The 19,532-nt window shown below is 41.6% G+C and overlaps 1 protein-coding gene across 3 annotated transcripts in view; it reads right to left on the bottom strand.

The window, feature by feature from the left end:
• Positions 1-19,532, bottom strand: part of SCAPER (S-phase cyclin A associated protein in the ER) — a 493,982-nt gene that overhangs the window by 30,912 nt on the left and 443,538 nt on the right. For all 3 annotated transcript variants that reach the window (XM_019950258.2, XM_019950268.3, XM_073801291.1), the window contains 2 exons: positions 14,391-14,628; positions 9,108-9,257 (listed from right to left, as the gene is read on the bottom strand). In XM_019950258.2, the coding sequence (XP_019805817.1) occupies positions 9,108-9,257; positions 14,391-14,628 (388 nt within the window). The remainder of the gene's footprint in view (positions 1-9,107; positions 9,258-14,390; positions 14,629-19,532) is intronic.

Below are 19,532 nucleotides of genomic sequence, written 5' to 3'. Positions count from 1 at the left end.
CTAATATCAGCCAGGTCACTCACTAGAAGTCTTAGAATAAATCTTTAGGCAGAGGACTTCTCTGGTGGCGCAGTGGTTAAGAATCCACCTGCCAATGCAGGGGACACGGGTTCAATCCTTGGTCCGGGAAGATCCCACATGCTGCGGAGCAGCTAAGCCTATGAGCCACAACTACCAAGCCTGTGCTCTAGAGCCCACGAGCCACAACTACTGAGCCCACGTGCCACAACTGCTGAAGCCCGTGTGCTTAGAGCCCATGCTCTGTAACAAGAGAAGCCACTGCAATGAGAAGCCCATGCACCGCAACGAAGAGTAGCCCCTCCTCGCCGCAACTAGAGAAAGCCCGCATGCAGCAACGAGGACCCAATGCAGCCAAAAAGAAATAAATCAATAATTAAAAAAAAAAATCTTTAGGCAGAAGTTACTATTATTTTTGCGGTACGCGGGCCTCTCACTGTTGTGGCCTCTCCCGTTGCGGAGCACAGGCTCCGGCTGCGCAGGCTCAGCGGCCATGGCTCACGGGCCTAGCCGCTCCGCGGCACGTGGGATCCTCCCAGACTGGGGCACGAACCCATGTCCCCTGCATCGGCAGGCGGACTCTCAACCACTGCGCCACCAGGGAAGCCCCAGAAGTTATTTTTAATTAGGAAATTTATTATTCTACTTTTGGGAAAAACCCCATATTTTTCTTTGGTGCTGTAATACTGAGAGTAACTCCAAAATGGTTATACTGTTGAAGTTCTTCGGCTCTGCCTTAGACACGATACATTTTTATTTTGTGAAAGGAACTGTATCTGTCGCACAAAGAAAGAAAATACAGAAAGCTGACGTTTGTGTGACAGCTAGAGAATAAGCTGCCAACACTGGGAGAACAGAAAGGCCTTGAATGCTGGAGTTTCCACTTTGAGCCCACCACAGCAGAGTCCATTCTTGGACTTGGATGGGGCTGCGGGAGTTTACCAAATGCGTGTGACCTAGGACCATCTGCCTTTGAGAAAAACAAAGAGTAAAGTAAGAATGTGTGAGCAGGAATTAGGCCACCTCTGAAAGTTCTAAAGGCTACAACGGAGCTCTGGAAAACCGCCACTCTTAAAACACAACTCTGTGTTCCTCACTTGTAGATGGTATACAACTGGGAAACTGCCCTGTTTTTGTTTTCAGGGAAACATCTGAGGTGAGTACAACAGATACATTTTAGGACCATTTAGTCAATTAACATTTGGATTGTCTTATTAAGCCATCAAACTACAAAAGACTTGGAAAACGCATGTCACACAGCTCAGGCAGAATCTAGTTTCAAGAGCTTCAGTGTCCAGCTTACTCGCAGGTTCTCATCTCCCCCAGACACATTAGGGAACCTTTGGTGCAGTGCCGAGCAGATGATTACATGATCTGCATGACTCTCTACAGAGAAGCTGATGGGGGGAGGGTGGGCCAACGGGATCCTTCCTACTTTCAACTATCACAGGAGACTCCTGCTCTGATTGCTGGAATCTATGGGGTCTTTCCAAATGAAAAAGTCAGTCACTGACTACAATGAATATGCAAAGGTGCTTATTCCCAATACAGTAATATGCAGGCAGTCAAATCATCTGTCATTCAAGTTAATTTAATTATCAGACCACATTTAATTATCAAATATAAAATGTAAATAAAGTGAAGGTCTGACAGCCCATACTAATTATGTTCATTATAATAATTAAATGGGAAGGAACGCAGAGTCATGAAAGTACCATAAAAGACAAGGAAGCTTTTGATTAAAAAGAATATTTTAATTAGAAACTGCAGCCCTATAGGAAACAGATGATTGGTTCTATCAAGGATGGGGCATTACTTTTATTATCCAGGTTTCTCTTCTAAAGTCATCTTTAGTATCATGGGGCTCAGTCCTTCCAGTTAATAGACTAAATGGTGGCAAATAAAAAGTGCCAATCCTTTATGCAAAGCAGTTTCCTAATAAAACAGCCTTAGGCTGCAGCAGGAGTTCAGGATCTCCTGTCTTATAAAGACACAAGCTGGAAATAAAGGATCCTCTGTGGACAAACAGGCACTGAAAATTAACATGACTTCTGCTTAATGATACGGAAAGATGAAATGAATTGAGCATCATAATTTCTCCTCTGAAATTTCTCTGATTTAAAGTAAGTGGCATGAGGTTAAATAAATTCACTTTCACAAGAACAGAAGTGAGGTGGAAAGGGCACTAACTGGACTGCCAATCAGGAGGTTGGGCTCTGCCAGTTCTTGCTTGGCAATTCCTTTTCCTTCTCTGAGCCTCAATTTCTCCATCTACAGTATGAGGGAGCCGGACTAGGTATCTCAGGGCCCTTCCAGGATGAAGGCTCCATGAAACTGTGATTGAAACTGGAATGAGAGCTTAAAACTGCACTTCCATATCCCTCAGGAAATGCTCACTTGGCAAATTACTGGGTTTTGGAGGGAGCAGAAAGGGGATTTAGAATGAAAATAAACAGTCAACTTTTTAGTTATAGAAAACTCCCCAGTTCTACTGGGATATGAGCAGTTATCATTAAGTAAGCTTGAGGCTATTTCCCTTACCCTTCCCTTGCCATGCAGCCTGATGGGCATGGAGCCCAGCCACGGATGGTGAGCATGGCTGTTTGGTGCAGGCGAAACTACTGTGGCTAGAGACGGCATCAGACAGCAAGGACACTAACATCTCACCTGTAAGTCTCTGCTTGTGAGTGTCTGCCAGTGGACCCCCCTGTATTAAAATAGGAGAACCAACGTATATTCAGCTTTTAAGGATGAGCTGCCATGGAGTGGGCAAGCAGCTCATGAAGCTATCTGATACTGAAAGAATCTGGAGTAGGGCAAGGAGGATCTAAAAAACCACAATATGTCTCCATAAAATCAGAATGCTGGTCTGTGGTTCCAATCTCAGCCATTAAAATATCACAGACTCACGGAGCTCAAAGGAGAGATGATCTAGGACAATCCTAGGTCATCCTAGATCATCATTTAAAAAAAAAAAAAGGGCTTCCCTGGTGGCGCAGTGGTTGGGAATCCACCTGCCAATGCAGGGGACATGGGTTCGAGCCCTGGTCCGGGAAGGTCCCACATGCCACGGAGCAACTAAGTCCGTGAGCCACAACTACTGGGCCCGTGTGCCGCAACTACTGAAGCCCATGCGCCTAGAGCCCGTGCTCCGCAACAAGAGAAGCCACCGCAATGAGAAGCCCACATACTGCAACGAAGACCCAACACAGCCAAAAATAAATAAATGAATAAATTTATAAAAGAAACAAACAAACAACAAAAATAAAAACCCACAACATTTTTTTGGTGGTAAAATATGGATAACATATAATTTACCATTTTAACCATTTTTAAGCCTACCATTCTCAATGGCATTAAGTACATTCACAATATTGTGCAACCATCACCACTATCCATTTCCAGAACCAAGCTATTGGGTTGGCCAAAGAGGTTTGTTTGTTTTTTGCCATAAGATGGCTCTAGTAGTGCTTAGTTGTCTTTAACTTTATTCGAAACAATTTTGTTAGATTGTATTGTGACAGCTGTCATATCAGAGTGCATTTTAAAACAATTATCAAAATTGGTGGATTTTTGTGTAGCCATTTTAATATTGAAGATGGAAGGAAAAAAGCAACATTTTCAGCATATTATGTTTTATTATTTCAAGAAAGGTAAAAATGCAACTGAAACACACAAAAAATATTTGTGCAGTGTATGGAGAAGGTGCTGTGACTGATCAATCGTGTCAAAAGTGGTCTGCGAAGTTTCGTGCTGGAGATTTCTCGCTGGACGATGCTCCACAGTCGGGTAGACCAGTCGAAGTTGATAGCGATCAAATCGAGACATTAACTGAGAACAATCAACCACACAGGAGATAGCCAACATACTCAAAATATCCAAATCAAATGTTGAAAATCATTTGCACCAGCTTGGTTATGTTCATCGCTTTGATGTTTGGGTTCCACATAAGTTATGAGAAAAAACCCTTCTTGACCATATTTCCACATGCGATTCTCTACTTAAACATAACAAAAACATTCCATTTTTAAAACAAATTGTGATGGGTGATGAAAAGTTGACACTGTACAATAATGTGGAACGGAAGAGATCATGGGGCAAGTGAAATGAACCACCACCAACCACACCGAAGGCTGGTCTTCATCCAAAGAAGGTGATGTTGTGTATATGGTGGGATCGGAAGGGAGTCCTCTATTATGAGCTCCTTCTGGAACACTGAACGATTAATTCCAACAAGTACTGCTCCCAATTAGACCAACTGAAAGCAGTACTTGACGAAAAGCATCCGGAATTAGTCTACAGAAAACGCACAATCTTCTATCAGGATAACGCAAGACTGCATGTTTCTTTGATGACCAGGCAAAAACTGTTACAGCTTGGCTGTGAAATTCTGATTCATCCATCTTATTCACCAGACATTGCACCTTCGGATTTCCATTTATTTCGGTCTTTACAAAATTCTCTTAAGGGAAAAAATTTCAATTTCCTGGAAGACTGTATAAGGCACCTTGAACAGTTCTTTGCTCAAAAAGATTAAAAGTTTTAGGAAGATAGAATTATGAAGTTGCCTGAAAAATGGCAGAAGGTAGTGGAACAAAACAGTGAATACATTGTTCAATAAAGTTCCTGGTGAAAATGAAAAATGTGTCTTAGTTTTACCTTAAAACCGAAGGAACTTTTTGGCCAACCCAATACCTCTTTGTATGGTCAAAAAAGAGTCATGTACCAAAATGTTCATTGAAGCTCTATTTACAATAGCCTGGAGATGGAAACAACCTAAGTGCCCATCACCGGATGAATGGATAAAGATGTGGCACATATATACAATGGAATATTACTCAGCCATAAAAAGAAACGAAATTGAGCTATTTGTAATGAGGTGGATAGATCTAGAGTCTGCCATACAGAGTGAAGTCAGAAAGAGAAAGACAAATACCGTATGCTAACACATATATATGGAATTTAAGAAAAAAAAATGTCATGAAGAACCTAGGGGTAAGACAGGAATAAAGACACAGACCCACCAGAGAACGGACTTGAGGATATGGGGAGGGGGAAGGGTAAGCTGTGACAAAGCGAGAGAGAGGCATGGACATATATACACTACCAAACGTAAGACAGACAGCTAGTGGGAAGCAGCCGCATAGCACAGGGAGATCAGCTCGGTGCTTTGTGACCACCTGGAGGGGTGGGATAGGGAGGGTGGGAGGGAGGGAGACGCAAGAGGGAAGAGATATGGGAACATATGTATATATATAACTGATTCACTGTTATAAAGCAGAAACTAACACACCATTGTAAAGCAATTATACCCCAATAAAGATGTTAAAAAAAAAATGCTCAAGCCTCAAGAGGGAAAATTATTTATCTAAGATCCTGCAGCTAGTGGCAGAGCTGAGGTTAGAGCCCAGGCCTACTATTTGCTAGATTATGGTCCACTTTGTGCTCATAAAACACACTCATTTACACTTTCCCAGGATCTTTACGTGTCTTCCCCACGTAAGGCACACAGATATGTCCCAGAAGCATTCAGAGTTGCAGAATGGCAGCTTCTCAGTGTACTGTCTAGGTAAATGGGCATCATCTTCTAAACCCTCCACCCCTGCCCAAGAAATACTTCAGAGATCACTGGTAGAATGGGCCGGTGATACATTTAATTTTCTTAAGCAATGTGAAATGAAAAGAACACTGAGCTGGGCTTTGCAAGACCTGTGTTCTAGTCCTGGTATTTAAGCAATTCTTTATGTCATTTCAGGGGGCTCATTTCACCTCTCTGAGTCCAGATTCTTCACCTGTCTGTGAGGTGGGAGTAATTCCTCTGCCTTACAGCCTCAATGAAGTGCTAATGAGGTCCAAGAGGCCACAGATGGGGCAAGCAGTATAAAGAATTCTACAAATACCAGAGGTTATGCTTTAGAAAAGCACCTCCATAAGGTGCAATGTCTCAGTGTTTGACAATTACTATCATTTCTATCAATTTCTGATTTCTTCTCTACTTTTTGTCATATTCTTTCTTTTCACAGATTGTTGCATTTCAGCAATTGCCTGAGGACTGAACTGACTTCTCTGACCTTCTACCTTCCACCAAATCAGAAGTGGATGTCCAGTTAGGATTCAATCCCTCTGGGAGGCAAGGTGTCGAGAAAGGAGGTCTGGCCTTTTTTACTTTTCTAATTTCTTCCTCTCAACAATTACCTCTAAACCCCACAGCTTCTTCCCCAACTGAGAAGCCATAGGGTCTCTGTCTCCTCCTTGGATTGCTTGCTGCTCTCTCTGCCCATTTAATCTGCTTTCTTCCTGTCCCAACATGCCCAGTCTTTACTTTGCCATCAGGTCCACGTCAGTTCTAACATGCCATTTCCAAATACCAGTTCCCCCGACCCCATTTCTCATTGACTCTGGTGAGCCCAGAGATACTTAGAGTGTGTGTTTTATCTATAGGAGAGGATTAGTCTGTGGTCCGGCAACAGCAGAAAATCTCTCTGAAATCCTACACAGTTCTGAGTTCAGTAAATTCATCACAACAGAGTTGGTTTAAGCAAAGAGCTTCAACCATCCCTAAACATGGGTGTGCTGAAGAAACTGAACTTTTTGCTGTAGAACTGTACAGCAAAATATTATCACACACACAAATTACTTACCTCTTTATAAGTGCAGTAGATAGTGTCATGATAAATGGTAAACGACTTAACAGGAAATTGTGAGGTAAACCATGGGCTGTCTACACAAGATAAAGCCACGCAGCCATTAAGAACTGTATTCACAAAGAAGGATTATGATATAATGTTAAGTGTACAAAGCAGGATAGGAGTGTATATACCATATGACCTCAGCCATGTAAAAATATTCATAGAGGGCTAAGGAGTGGGTGAAGTGAGTGAAGGTGGTCAAAAGGTACAAACTTCCAGTTATAAGGTAAATAAGTTCTGGTGATGTAATGTACAGCATGGTGACTGAAGTTAACAATACTGTATTGTATATTTGAAAGCTGCTGAGAGTAGATCTTAAAAGTTCTCATCACAAGGAAAAAAATTTTAACTATGTGAGGTGATGGCTAACTAAATTTACTGTGCTAATCATTTTGCAACATATAAATATATCAAATCTTCACACTGTACACACTTAAAAATAAGACAGTGTTACATGTTAATTATATCTCAATAATATTAACTGGCAAAAATATTCACAGAAAAGAGACTGTAAGGAACCTGCCAAAATGGTAACAGTGACTATCTCAACAGTGAGATCAGGGATAACTGTGACTCCTCCTCCTTCTTTACACTTCCTATCTTTTTCATGATGAGTAAGAAACACTTTTGTAATCAGAAAAATAAAAACAAACTTTTAGAGGGAAACAAAATGCAGTTTAGTAGGTCAAATGGACACACATGAAGAAAAGAAAACCACACAGGAGATTTCGCTCAACTTTCCTTCCTTGAGTAGCTTGTAAGAGACTCGTGGACCTGCTGGGCTTAGTCCACGGAAACGACAAAGCATCAGTACCTGAGAGAGCACTGCGTGAGTGCTCCTGTGGCGGGAGGTGAGAAAGATCTGCCCTTCTGGCAACGAGGTCTGCGAAAGGGGAATTTTTCTACGTATGACGCTTCTTCTGGCAAGGGTCCACATTTTCTACATTTTAATCATGGAAATCTTTCTAGAATGGACTTCATATTCCTTAGCCTTCTTAAAGGGAATGCACAGAACATACATTTTGCCTCCATGCTCACTCAGGGTCTGCACGGGGGGCATCAACAATCATCCAGGGAAATCAAATACAGGGCTTAGTGTCCCTTTGAAACCAGATAGCTACAATTTTTTTTTTCTTTTCTTTTTTGGCCGTGCCACGCGTCACGCAGGATCTTAGTTCCCTGACCAGCGATCAAACCAACGCCCCCCGCAGTGGAAGCGCAGAGTCTTAACCGCTGGACAGCCAGGGAAGTCCCAGATGGCTACAATTTCTGAGGTCTTGTGCTTGTCTTGTTGTTTTCTATCCTCTTTCTCCTTATCAGATAGGCAGTTGCAGCTCTCAGTGTGTAGGTTCTCACCTTGTATTTGGCTCTGGCACTACAGCTATCTCCTTCCTTCTTCCGCCCTGGTCTAGTTTACTGCAGGCTAATAAACCTAGTAAGCACACTTATTAGTGAGTTGCCTAAAATAAAAATCAGTAAGCTTAGAGTGAGGGTTAAGGGCTGTTCATAGGCCTTTTTCTCAGCTATAATCCACATAATTAAGGTTGCTGAATATGAGGCTTTAGATAACTGGGGTAGTCAGGAATTACAATTTGATGTGTTAGTTATGCCATGACTCTGTTTTTAAAAATAAAGATAACAACCTAAATGGAAAACGAATTTGAAAAAGAATAGATACATGTATATGTATGACACTTTGCTGTACACCTGAAAATATCACAACATTGTTAACTATACTCCAATATAAAATAAAAAGTTAAAAAAGGGTAAAGTGCTTTATTATTGTTATTTTTAAAATAAAATCTGTAACACAGATTTCCCAACTTTTTAAAGCAACAGAACCCTATTTACAAATGAAATCTTGCTTAGAAACCGAATAATCAAAATAGTTAAAAGCAAAACTACTCTGGGTGATTCAAGGGGGTAAGGCCCAAGCCCTGCCTTCTCAGGCTCCCCTCCAACACCATCTGGCACCCTCTTAAGCACCTAGGCAGAAGCCAAAGACCAAGAGCAGTTTCATAAAGCACCAGACTAATGCTATAATATTTGCAAAGTAACCCAAGTTGAAAGATGTAATCTATTTCATTAAAACAACCACAAAAAAATATGAATAAAGCATCAGGATCTATGTGGTAAGGGAGTAGATGCTTCTGTGTGGCTTAAGAAGAACATTTTATTAAAAATATCTTATTGTTATAGCTTTAAGAGGAAGTCCTAGTGCTGGTCTAGTGCTGATCAAATCTCTTTGGAGAGAAGTCAGAGGCATATCCCTGGAGCCTGGTTAAAGGGCCTCACACAGGACAGATGGGTTCCAGCAGGCTAGCCTGCCTTTTCTCACTCCAATACCTCACACTCTCAGTGCTGGGGAAGCAGTCTGAGGAACTTTCCTGTGCCTCTTACCTGGTTATCTGGGTGGTTGACAGTGAAGTAGCCCACACAGACGATGACCTCATGAAGGAGGCTTTCGCAGGAGACGTGGCTGCAGTGGCCCAGTAGGGAGCTGGCGATGTGCCGGAATGCAAGGGACAAGCCCTCTGCCCCTACAATAGACTAACAAAGACAAGGAGCAGTTAGAACTCCCCAGCCCAGGGACAGCCAGGGCTGCAAATCACAAAACACACCTGGGCCCTGTGCACCTTCTGCCATGATGCCAGAAAAGCATATGAAATTTCTAGAGCACTGTGCTTAACAGTTCAGTTCAGGGATTCCTGCTCCAATAAACGACCATAATAAATGCAACGTTTAAACTGAAAAAAAAAAAAAAAAAAAAAAAACCAGAAAATAAAGCATAGCAGACCAAATGCCTGTACTACGTGGATCAAGACACTATTCACCTAAAGCATGAGTATTTATCCCATTTTTAACAAGGTATTTTTTTTCTCATTGCACAGTCTCACTGTAGAAAATTTGGGAAAATATAATAATACTAAAATTCACCTGTAAATCTACCATTTAGCTAACTTCCAATACTTTTTTTTTTTTCTGAAGGAGAAAATATTTTCTTGTATGCAGGGATAAAAATATGACTCTAATTATTTACTTATGTTCAAATAGAAAAGAAATATAAATAACAATTAGTTATTCAAATAGCTCTTGTGCTCCCAAAGTAATGTAAAAAAACCCAACAACCTCCCCCTGCCCCCCCAAAAGAGCACAAAAAACAAACCATGAAGCCCCCTCAGCTATGAGGCTTCTGGGATCCTTTCTCGAGACAGTCAAAGGGCTGTTGGTGGTGGGCGACGCGGGAGGAGAGCCTGAGTCTGTCTGTGCAGCCTGAAGCGTCTATTTAATAAACATGTCAAACAGACAGAGCGACAGGAGGGCAAAGGGGAGAGGCGAGGCCCACAGAATGCACTCGCAGCCCACACTGGAATGAAGCACCACTGCCAGCCTGTGGGAAAAGGCAGTGTTTTAAACTCATCTCTTGATTTGAGGTCTTGGCTGGCTTGAACCAGGTCAGATACTTTGCAGCTTGGAAGTTTCAATGAATTCACTCTGCCTAACAGCCGGGGAGGCACAGTCTTTTTAATAAATACTGTTGAAACAAAATTACTACTAAATTTTAAGAGTGCCTTCTGTCTCCATTTCATTGCACTGAGACAAAATGTTTTTCAAGCCCCAAAGAGACTTCAGGAGGGCCCTGCTCCTTTAAATCAAGTAGTGACACCTTCTCAGCTCAGCCCTTATTTAATTAGTTGTGTCCAGCTTGCTGTGACCCAGTGCCCTCTGTTTAACCTTCACTGATAAGAGCAGGTCAAGGGGCATGTAAGTTTGAATATAAAAATTAAACCAATTTATCAAGGAAACTATATTTCCTTTTTAGCCAGAATTAATTGCCAAGTCAGTACATTGATTTGTTTCTTGAGACTACCTTCAATTGTAAAAACTGTCAAAGTATATGCACTATACAATATCCGGGATCTCAAGGCCATCTGTGCCAATATGAATTCAGAGTGAAATCAGACTCTTTGCTGAAGGGAGAAAAATATTTTGACAGCCTTATTAGTATATAATGAAATGGAACCAGTTAAGAAAATATTCTAATGGATAATCTTTTGTGACTACTATGCGATGAGTTCTCAACCAAAACAATCACATAGGTTTATGGCTTCAAAGAAGGGTGCAGAAGCACTGGGAATGTTGCATTTGAAACCTAACCTTTTGATTCAGCATCTGCAAGATGGTTTGGGTAAATTCTTCACCTTCAGAATATGAGTCAGTCCACATTTCCTGAGGGCCTACTATGTGCTAGTTAGCACAGTGCCTTTATGTAATCTCATTTAAACCTCAGACTTGTGAGGTAAGTGTTTTTAATCTCTATTTTACAAATGAGAAACTCAGTGTTAAGGATTCAAATGACTTGTCCAAGGTCATACAACTTGGTAGTATGATGGCTCAAAGTCAGGTCAGTCTGACTCAAGACCCAGAGGTCTTGATGAGGATGCTTCTCCATAACAGCTCTACAGAGATGCATTCTTGCGATGCACTGGGACTCAAACCGTCAACATGTCTTACACTGTCTTGTCTAACTCTTCAGAGGGTCAGACCATTTATCTCATTTCAATTTTCTTCTTCAGTTCCTTCAATCCTCTCAGGCAATTCATAAATTGTCTCCCAGATTTTTTCTGAGCTCAGACCCATGCTGTACCTAAAATCTCTTTTCCTGTGCTTTATAAACATAGTTCCTGAAATCTCACTTTTGACAAGTAAGTTGTTTTAATGAACTAGAATATGAGTTTCTCTGACCATATCTATCATAAAAATAATACTTTTCTCCTAAACTCACCCATTGCTTTACAATGCAAATATTGTGTATTTGTATGCTATTTACTTGAGTATTGCACGATTGATCAGGTGTCTATCTATGGCAATGATGTCTATGTGGTCAGATGCTTTGCTTTAGCTTGCTCAACAGAGTGTAGTGGTTAGTTAAAAAAAAGGACTATAAATCTTTGACAGCCGTCCCACTGAGAGATGGGGCCTATGTCTTCTCCTCTTGAATCTGGAAGGCTTATGACGGATTTAACCAAGAGAGGATGGCTGATATGTAACCATATGACTTCTGAGGCTAGGGCATAAAAAAGCCATGCAGCTTCCGTTGGTTCTCTTGGAGCAGTTGTTTTCCAGGAGCTTCCTCTCAGGAAACTCCTACTGAGAACCCAGACACCATGATGTTTTGAGAAGCCCAAGTCACATAGAGAAGCCATATGTAGAGTCTCTGGCCAGGAGTCCTTGATGAACCTAGTCTCTGAGTAATCAATCCCAGGCATAAAACATGAAAGTGAAGGAGCCTCCAGATAATTTGAGCTCCCAGCTATTTGAGTCAATTTGCCCCTCTTCTCCATACCCCCCAACCCCAGTCATTCGAGCCCCTCAGCTGAAGCCCTACATCGTGGAGTAGTGACAAGCCACCTCCACTGTGAAAAGCCCTGCCTGAATTCTGGACTCACAGAATCTGTGATCATAAAGGTTGTTGTTTACCCCACTAAGTTTGTTTGTTTTTCAAATGTATAAAAGTAACTGGAACAGTAAGGTAATCATTGGTAGATGTATTAAAGGACCTGATGTTAGAAATTCTAGGTATCTGGGTCCCTGCACACACTGATGAAGCATAAGAGAAAAACATGTGCTCGACTTTGGGCACCAAAAGGATGGCAGCCAGGAGGAAGGTCCCTGAAGGCCTTCCTGGCCCATGCACTGGTTAAGGGGAAAAAGGTACCTGGGAACAATGTCTGGGGAGAGGATGAGAAGCAGTGATGGCAAAATTGACTAAAATAAGACAGGAGAGTCAGAACAGAGAAAAGGAAAAGAAGAAAAAGCAGGAAAGAATTAAGAGAAATATGGAGTAACAGGAAGGACAGAGAAGAAAGAAGCAAAAGAAGTGTTAGGAACCAGCCACAAAAGGACATTCCCCTGGGGAGGTGGGCATCTCACTCTAAGAATGGCTCGAACTCTCGAGTCACCTTGGTGTTTCTCCTGGGGTTGTGGCAAAAGCGGCTCAGGTAGGGAATATATTCTGGGCTCAATACGGCAAGGAGCTGCAGAGAAGAAGTCGTGGTTTCATCTCAGTTGGGCATGAAGGGCTCCAGAAATAGATTTTTGACTTTTCTAACATTATTGGCCATTGTGCCTAAAGGTCATGAGGGAGCAGGGCTGGTTGGAGTTCACTGGTTCTTTTGAGTAAGGCTGCACAGGCTGTGAGTTCATGGAGGGCTGGGGGTAGGGCAGGGACCTGGGGCTCCCTGACACTCAGAGTGACTGATGGAATAAATGGCTGACTTAATGTAAATGCTTGTGTATGATGTGGTGACCCCTGAAGCAGTATAAATCCTGGTCAGAAGACCCATAAACCAGGAGCTCAGGAACATTTTTAGGTATTTGCTTTTCATAATCCCTGGTAACAAAAGAAATCACTCTAGTTGGACCTAGCTGATGGGTAGCCTGCTGGTCTCCATATTCTGAGGGCATAAAATTAGCATATCTTGATTTCTAAGCTGTTTCCAGACGGAACACAATGGGGTTGGGTCTTCATAAAACACAAATGTTACGTTCAACCCAGAGGCAAGAACCATTGGCATTCTCTGGAGCAGGTACCTCTTGTTCTAGGTGTGGCTGTAAACTCTCAGAACTTTACATATTGTGTAGCTACCACCTAAGGCTAGTTCAAGTGCTTTGAAAACTGAAAAGCATTAACCCTAAGGAAGAGATTTCTGTTCTTATGATGGATAAACTAACTCTACAAAGTTGAAAGATACTGAATCCAATGATACGACTTACTAATTTCCAGTTGTGAAGAGAATGACAGGAAGACAAGAACTGCACATTTGTCACCAGCTACAAAACAGAAGTGTTTCTTCCATCTTGCGATGACCAAAGACCACAATTTTCATACATTTGTATCTCTATAACCTTTTTCCCTTTGAGCAAAGCAATTCATCTAAATTAGGGGTTCATTATCTGCCAAGTTTGTTCCCTTTTTAATGAAATCACTTGACAGTTAATAAACTGAAAGAGAAAGTCTACTCCTTGGGGCTTGCTCTGTTCCAAAGGTTCAGTGTTTTTGAAAATTAAATTTCCTACATGAAAAACAATCTGTTTCTAAGCTGACAGTCTGGTGTTATAACATAAAGCAAGTTTTCTTTAGCTATAAAAACTTAGTATTTATAGGGGTTTGCACATTTAACTACACATGCACTTTACGTTGGATACAAGTCAGTTAAATCATTCATAGACAGTCATATCAATCAAAACAATTTATCTAATTTTGGTCGTGTTTATATAAGAAACCATTACTTTCCTTAATATTTAAATGTTTATGGTATGATAATGCCTTTTCTAAAGAAATCAAGACAGAAGATTTATAAGTAGCAGAATGGCATAGGCTTGGGGCCATGGGTACCAGTCCTGGCTCAGCCATGTGTAACCCTGGGAAATTACTTAACTGCCAGCTTTTCCACCTGTAAAATGGGTATAATAATATTCTGTAGGGTAGTCATGAGAATAAATAAGAAAGCATATGCAAAGCACCTAATCCAGTTCCTAGAATACAGCAGCTTAATAAATAGTACGTATTATTATTCCCTGTATTGTAGCTTATTCCTTATGCCCCAATCCAGGAAAAGAACCTCTCACCATATCTACACAAAATTATTTACTCTTGGCTGGTTAGCCAATTCCTGGTACCTGAAAAGCAGGCAGGTCAAGAGCTGCAAAGCTGTTGAAGAAACGTAAACTCTGAATGGCCACTTGGACTGTGTTCTGAGCGTAACTCTCCTTGGGACTAGAAGTGCCGGGGTCCGAGATTGTGCCATGGAAGAGGACACAGTAGAGCATATGCAGAACTCCAGCCAGGTCTGTGGCCTGAAGAGCAGCTGTCAGTCCTGTGGGATCCTGGCGATTATTGTCAAATATGCTGTGTGACCTGATAAGAAACATTCAACTTTTTAACAGAAATCTACTTAAAGGATGCTAGCATTTTTATAGGTCAAATGGAACATGACAAGCAGACCGTTAAAAGCAAACCATGTGAGTGGTGTAGTAAGGTAACAAGAAACCTCCAGGAGTAAATGCAGCCCTCCCCCCAACCAAGTGCACTGCGGCCCGCCCTTTTCTCCAGCTGGGAGACCGGCTGCTGCAGCAGTGGCAACTGAGTACTCTGCAGCCAGGCTGAGGCTGCTTCCACCCTTTGCAGCCTAGATAGCCTCACTTTGTTTAGATTCCAGGCCTGGTGGAACTGGACAGAGTCCATGAGAGCTGTTGGGACTCAGAACTCAAAACACCATGGCTTCCTTTCTGGATACACAAGGGAATCTTCTCAGGGGAGGCAGTTACTGGGAAAGTACGAGGCCTCAAAAACCCAGTAGTGTGTTGGTATACCGTGACAGGGAGACACTTCAACCGCTTCTGAAGGCACAGTTCCATCATCAAGGAGTATTGGCAGGACAGGTTGTAGGGGCCAGGCTCTCAAGAACAAGCTAGTGCTGGGTTAGCTTTGTACAAATCACCTTGAAGTTAGCTTAGCAATTGTGGCAGGCAGTATGGATGAGCAAGAAGCAACGGCAGTGGCAAATGAATTCCTCAAATCAATAGGAAAGGAAGGGTTTGCTAAATCCACCTCACTCTGGAACTCAGGTATGCGTGAAGCATCTAGTGATCAAGAGCCTACAATTTTAGTAAATGTGGCTGCTAAGCATTCATTCACCCTTTTTGCCCCTAGAAACCATACCCAGGTTTCTCTCCCCTTCCCACAGCCAACATGCTTCAGGTGGGGCCCCCTTCCTATTCACTCTGGCTCAAGGGTATGTAGGTCTAAGGTAAGGGGAACATGGAGGGAGATTCTTGGGCTGAAATGCCTGGAAAGAAGCCCTCCCTTTTTCTCCACAGGTTTGAATCTGAAATGTAAGCTGCTGCAGCCATTTGTTCTAACCACTGCACAAATCCTCAGGTCTCTGGGCTGTTCCAAGTGGGTCAGTCACCTTTCTTCATGGGACACAGCTTTTTCTCAGGAAGGGAAGTTACAAGTCCCTGCTCAGTGTCTCCCTTTAACCTGGTATGATCTGCATAAAGCTGAGCAGAAGTGTCTTTATGTTTCTGCCACAGGATGATGCCCTTCCCTATTTAACACTAATATAGGTCCCTCCCATTCCTTTTTCTGTTGTTGTTGTTATTGTTCCTTTCAGCTGGAATCTAGAATGGGAGAGAGGCATTAAAGATCTATGCTTATCTCATAAATTTGCCCAGAAGCACTGAAGAGATGCCACTAAGTAAATATGAATTCGAAAGTGCTGGCTGGCAAGTTTCTAGTATCTTGTCTAGTTTTCTAATCTATAACTTTTTAAAGGGATTATATTATTCATTCTAATTTGTTAGTTTCATCAAAGTATAGTTTTATTCGTAACTGTGGTAAGCATTTGTTTCCTGAATGTGCACTATTTCTGATAGTCTAAGAATGTGGGATGACACTTATACTTGTTCTCTTCTTAAGAAAGCAGGTCTTATGAAATACTATCATCTCATTTGCATGGCAGGACCTGCTAAGTACATTCACATCTTCCACCCCGCCTCATTTGTAGTTCTTCATAGTTGGTAGAGAAGGTGTTGTTCTCCTCACTTCACACATGACACGACCGAGACCCTCAGAGATTCAGTGAGATGTTTTAGGTCATAAACATTTGTCAGTGGCAAAGGCAGGGGTACTACCAAGAACTGTTGACTCTTTAAAGGCAGGGCTTTGTCCAAAGACCAAAACATCCAGGCCAAACAGGAGGTGACCTCTTCTTTCGTCTCCATGCCTTTTCTTAAATCAAATCTCGGGGTTAACTGAACACTGTTAAACAAAGTACACAGACGTTGTAATGTAATCCTGATCATCACGGAGAGACACTTTCTGTCTTATGGGACTCAGTAAAAACAAAAAGTTAAGAAATTATATTTATTTGCTTACAGGCACATCTGAACCTTTACACAAACTGTTAGCTAATGTCATTTCAGTTCACCCTTCCTTCCTTCCTTCCATTATAGCCATGAGAGTTAGGGGTCAGACCCCGACTAAAGACGTGAGTAGAGATTAATGTGTCTTGAGTTTATTATATAGATTCCAAAAAGGGGTCTGTGTTTGTTTAACAATGACTGCCTTTTAGAACCAATGACAAGTCAGAAGACATTTCTCCCTAAAGCTAATTTCTAATAGGCTTTCAGAACCTTGGGGATGAGTGACATCACTGCTGGTGACAACATTTTTTCTTCTTTGTGATTCAGAATGGTCACCTCCCCTTTACTGCCTGTGTTGCTTTTAAACTGATTATTAGCATATTCAAATGCAGATATTCAGGAATATAGCTTTATTATTTAGAAAACTTTGTAACAGTTAATCTTTGCAAGCATTTATGAAATGACATGAATTCACTGCTATTACTTGTTTAAAAAAATAAATTAAAAAAAACCCACCAAGTGAAGATCATCAGAATAGTTTCTCTTCTCTCCACCCCACCCTATTTAGGAAAATACCAAACTATAAAATAACATAACTCAGGATCTTTTGCAATATTCTTCTGATGAAATAAAAATGTTGATTCAGAAAACTCAATTAAATTAGCATTCAAGAACTCAGATGTGGAAATGGTTCAAAATGTATATTAATATTGCTTTGTGGAAAAGACACTTTTAAAGTTAGCCTACAGAATATACAGGGTGGAGGGGAGGGGAGAGAGCTTGTCTGCTGCATTTGGCTTCCACAGAACTAATGTAGACATGAAGGGACTTTAGAAAATGTTTACTTTTGATTTAGTCTGAAATACGGATAATTTGTCCTTGAACAGGCCACTGGCTCCTGTTGGTCTTAAATGTCAGCTATAATCACTTTAAGCCTAAATGTTTATAATAAAAAAGTAAAAGGCCTTATTCATATCAGGCACAGGTTATAAAAAGTTTTCTTTTTTTAAATAAATTTATTTTTGGCTGCGTTGGGTCTTTGTTGCTGTGCGTGGGCTTTCTCTAGTTGTGGCAAGCGGGGGCTACCCTTTGTTGCGGTGCGTGGGCTTCTCATTCCGGTGGCTTCTTGTTGTGGAGCATGGGCTCTAGGTGCGCGGGCTTCAGTAGTTGTGGCACACAGGCCCAGTAGCTGTGGTTCGTGGGCTCTAGAGCGCAGGCTCAGTAGTTGTGGCGCACGGGCTTAGTTGCTCCGCGGCATGTGGGATCTCCCCAGACCAGGGCTCGAACCCGTGTCCCCCGCATTGGCAGGGGGATTCTTAATCACTGCGCCCTCAGGGAAGCCCATAAAGTTTTCTTTTAAAAACACATTGAAGATATGAAAAATCAGATCTGAAATTTTGTATATTACACTCTAAGATCTTCTCAATTTTACTGGATTTTAAAGTGTTTTTGTTTGGTCTCTAGGATTAGAGATCTTAGTGGCATATTCATTTCTGTTCATTAATTGTGAGATTCAATCAGGAAAAACTATAACTGGGCCATCAATATACCTGCACAGCTCTTGAAAACCCTACTTTGCCTTAAAGGAGAGTATAGTTGGGCAAAAAAAAAAGCAATAATTTGTGTGGGCATGAATCACCTGCCATCTGTTCTATCTTTGGTATTTTAAACCACTTATGTAACAGGCCTTATTTGGCCCAAAAAAGCAGCTGTGACAGTCGCACACACTATAACCCCCTTTCCCCATTTGTTCCTGGCTTGTTTGCTCTTGTATCCCTGGTCGCAGATTTCTGATTCGGTAACATCCACCCTGATCCCCTTCAGTGCCGGTATCTTCTAGACTGCTCTCCTAGCTTCTTGGATTTTGGCTTTGTTCCCTCCTTTAGATCTGGAATCCCAGAGGCATCTTATCAGAACCTCCCATTTTAGCCTCTGAATCCAGAACACTCCCCACAAAGGTCTGCATAGTGCTGGGAGTGGACGGAGTTAAGTCACTGTCCCTCCCAATGATGAATGTGAACTTCACTGTTCAAGGAGAAGTGAATTATTTCTTACAGAGTTATTCCAGCTGTGGGCTCTTATGTACTGGAACAGTCTTAGAAAGCTGACCTTCATCTAGTAACATCATCATTTATCAGGCTTTGTGGTGAGCAAAAGGGACATGATTATCTGTCATATATTCTCTATTGAAAAAGCCAAAGTACCTGTGCTCCAGCAACAGTGACCTGTGATGTATTACAAAATCAAGGAAGACCAGACCCCTGTCCTATAGAATGTTACAGTCTAATAGTGGCAGGCATGTGCATCAGCTTCCTATTGCTGCTGGAATAAACGATCACAAGCTAGTTGTTCAAAACAACACAAATTTATTCTCTTAAAGTTCTGGGGGTCAGAAATCCAAAATGTCTCACTAAGCTAAAATCAAGGTGTTACCAGAGCTGGGTTCCTTCTGTAGGCTGAAGGGGAAAATTTATTTCCTTGCCTTTTACAACTTCTAGAGTATGGTTGCTCCTTGGCTCCTGGCCCCTTCTTCCATATTCAAAGCCAGCAGCATAGCACCTTCAAATCCCTCTCTAACACTGACTTTCCTGCTTCCCTTTGAGATTACACTGGGCCCACCTGGATAATCCAGGCTACTCTCTCCATCTCAAGATCCTTAACCATTTCTGCAAAATTCCTTTTGCCACGTTAGGTAACACATTTATAAGTTCTGAGGATTAGGATACAGGTATCTTTGGCAGGGCATTATCTCCCCCCACCCCTGATTTTTTTTTATTGTGGTAAAATACACATAAAATTTACCATCTTACCTGTTTTTAAGTTTACAATTCAATGGTATTAAATTCGTTCATAATGTTGTACAACCATCACTACCAACCATCTCTTTAAGTCTTT

The sequence above is a fragment of the Tursiops truncatus genome, chromosome 2 (assembly GCF_011762595.2).
Source record: "Tursiops truncatus isolate mTurTru1 chromosome 2, mTurTru1.mat.Y, whole genome shotgun sequence".
Taxonomy (NCBI): domain Eukaryota; kingdom Metazoa; phylum Chordata; class Mammalia; order Artiodactyla; family Delphinidae; genus Tursiops; species Tursiops truncatus.
This window is presented reverse-complemented; position numbering and strand designations above follow the sequence as displayed.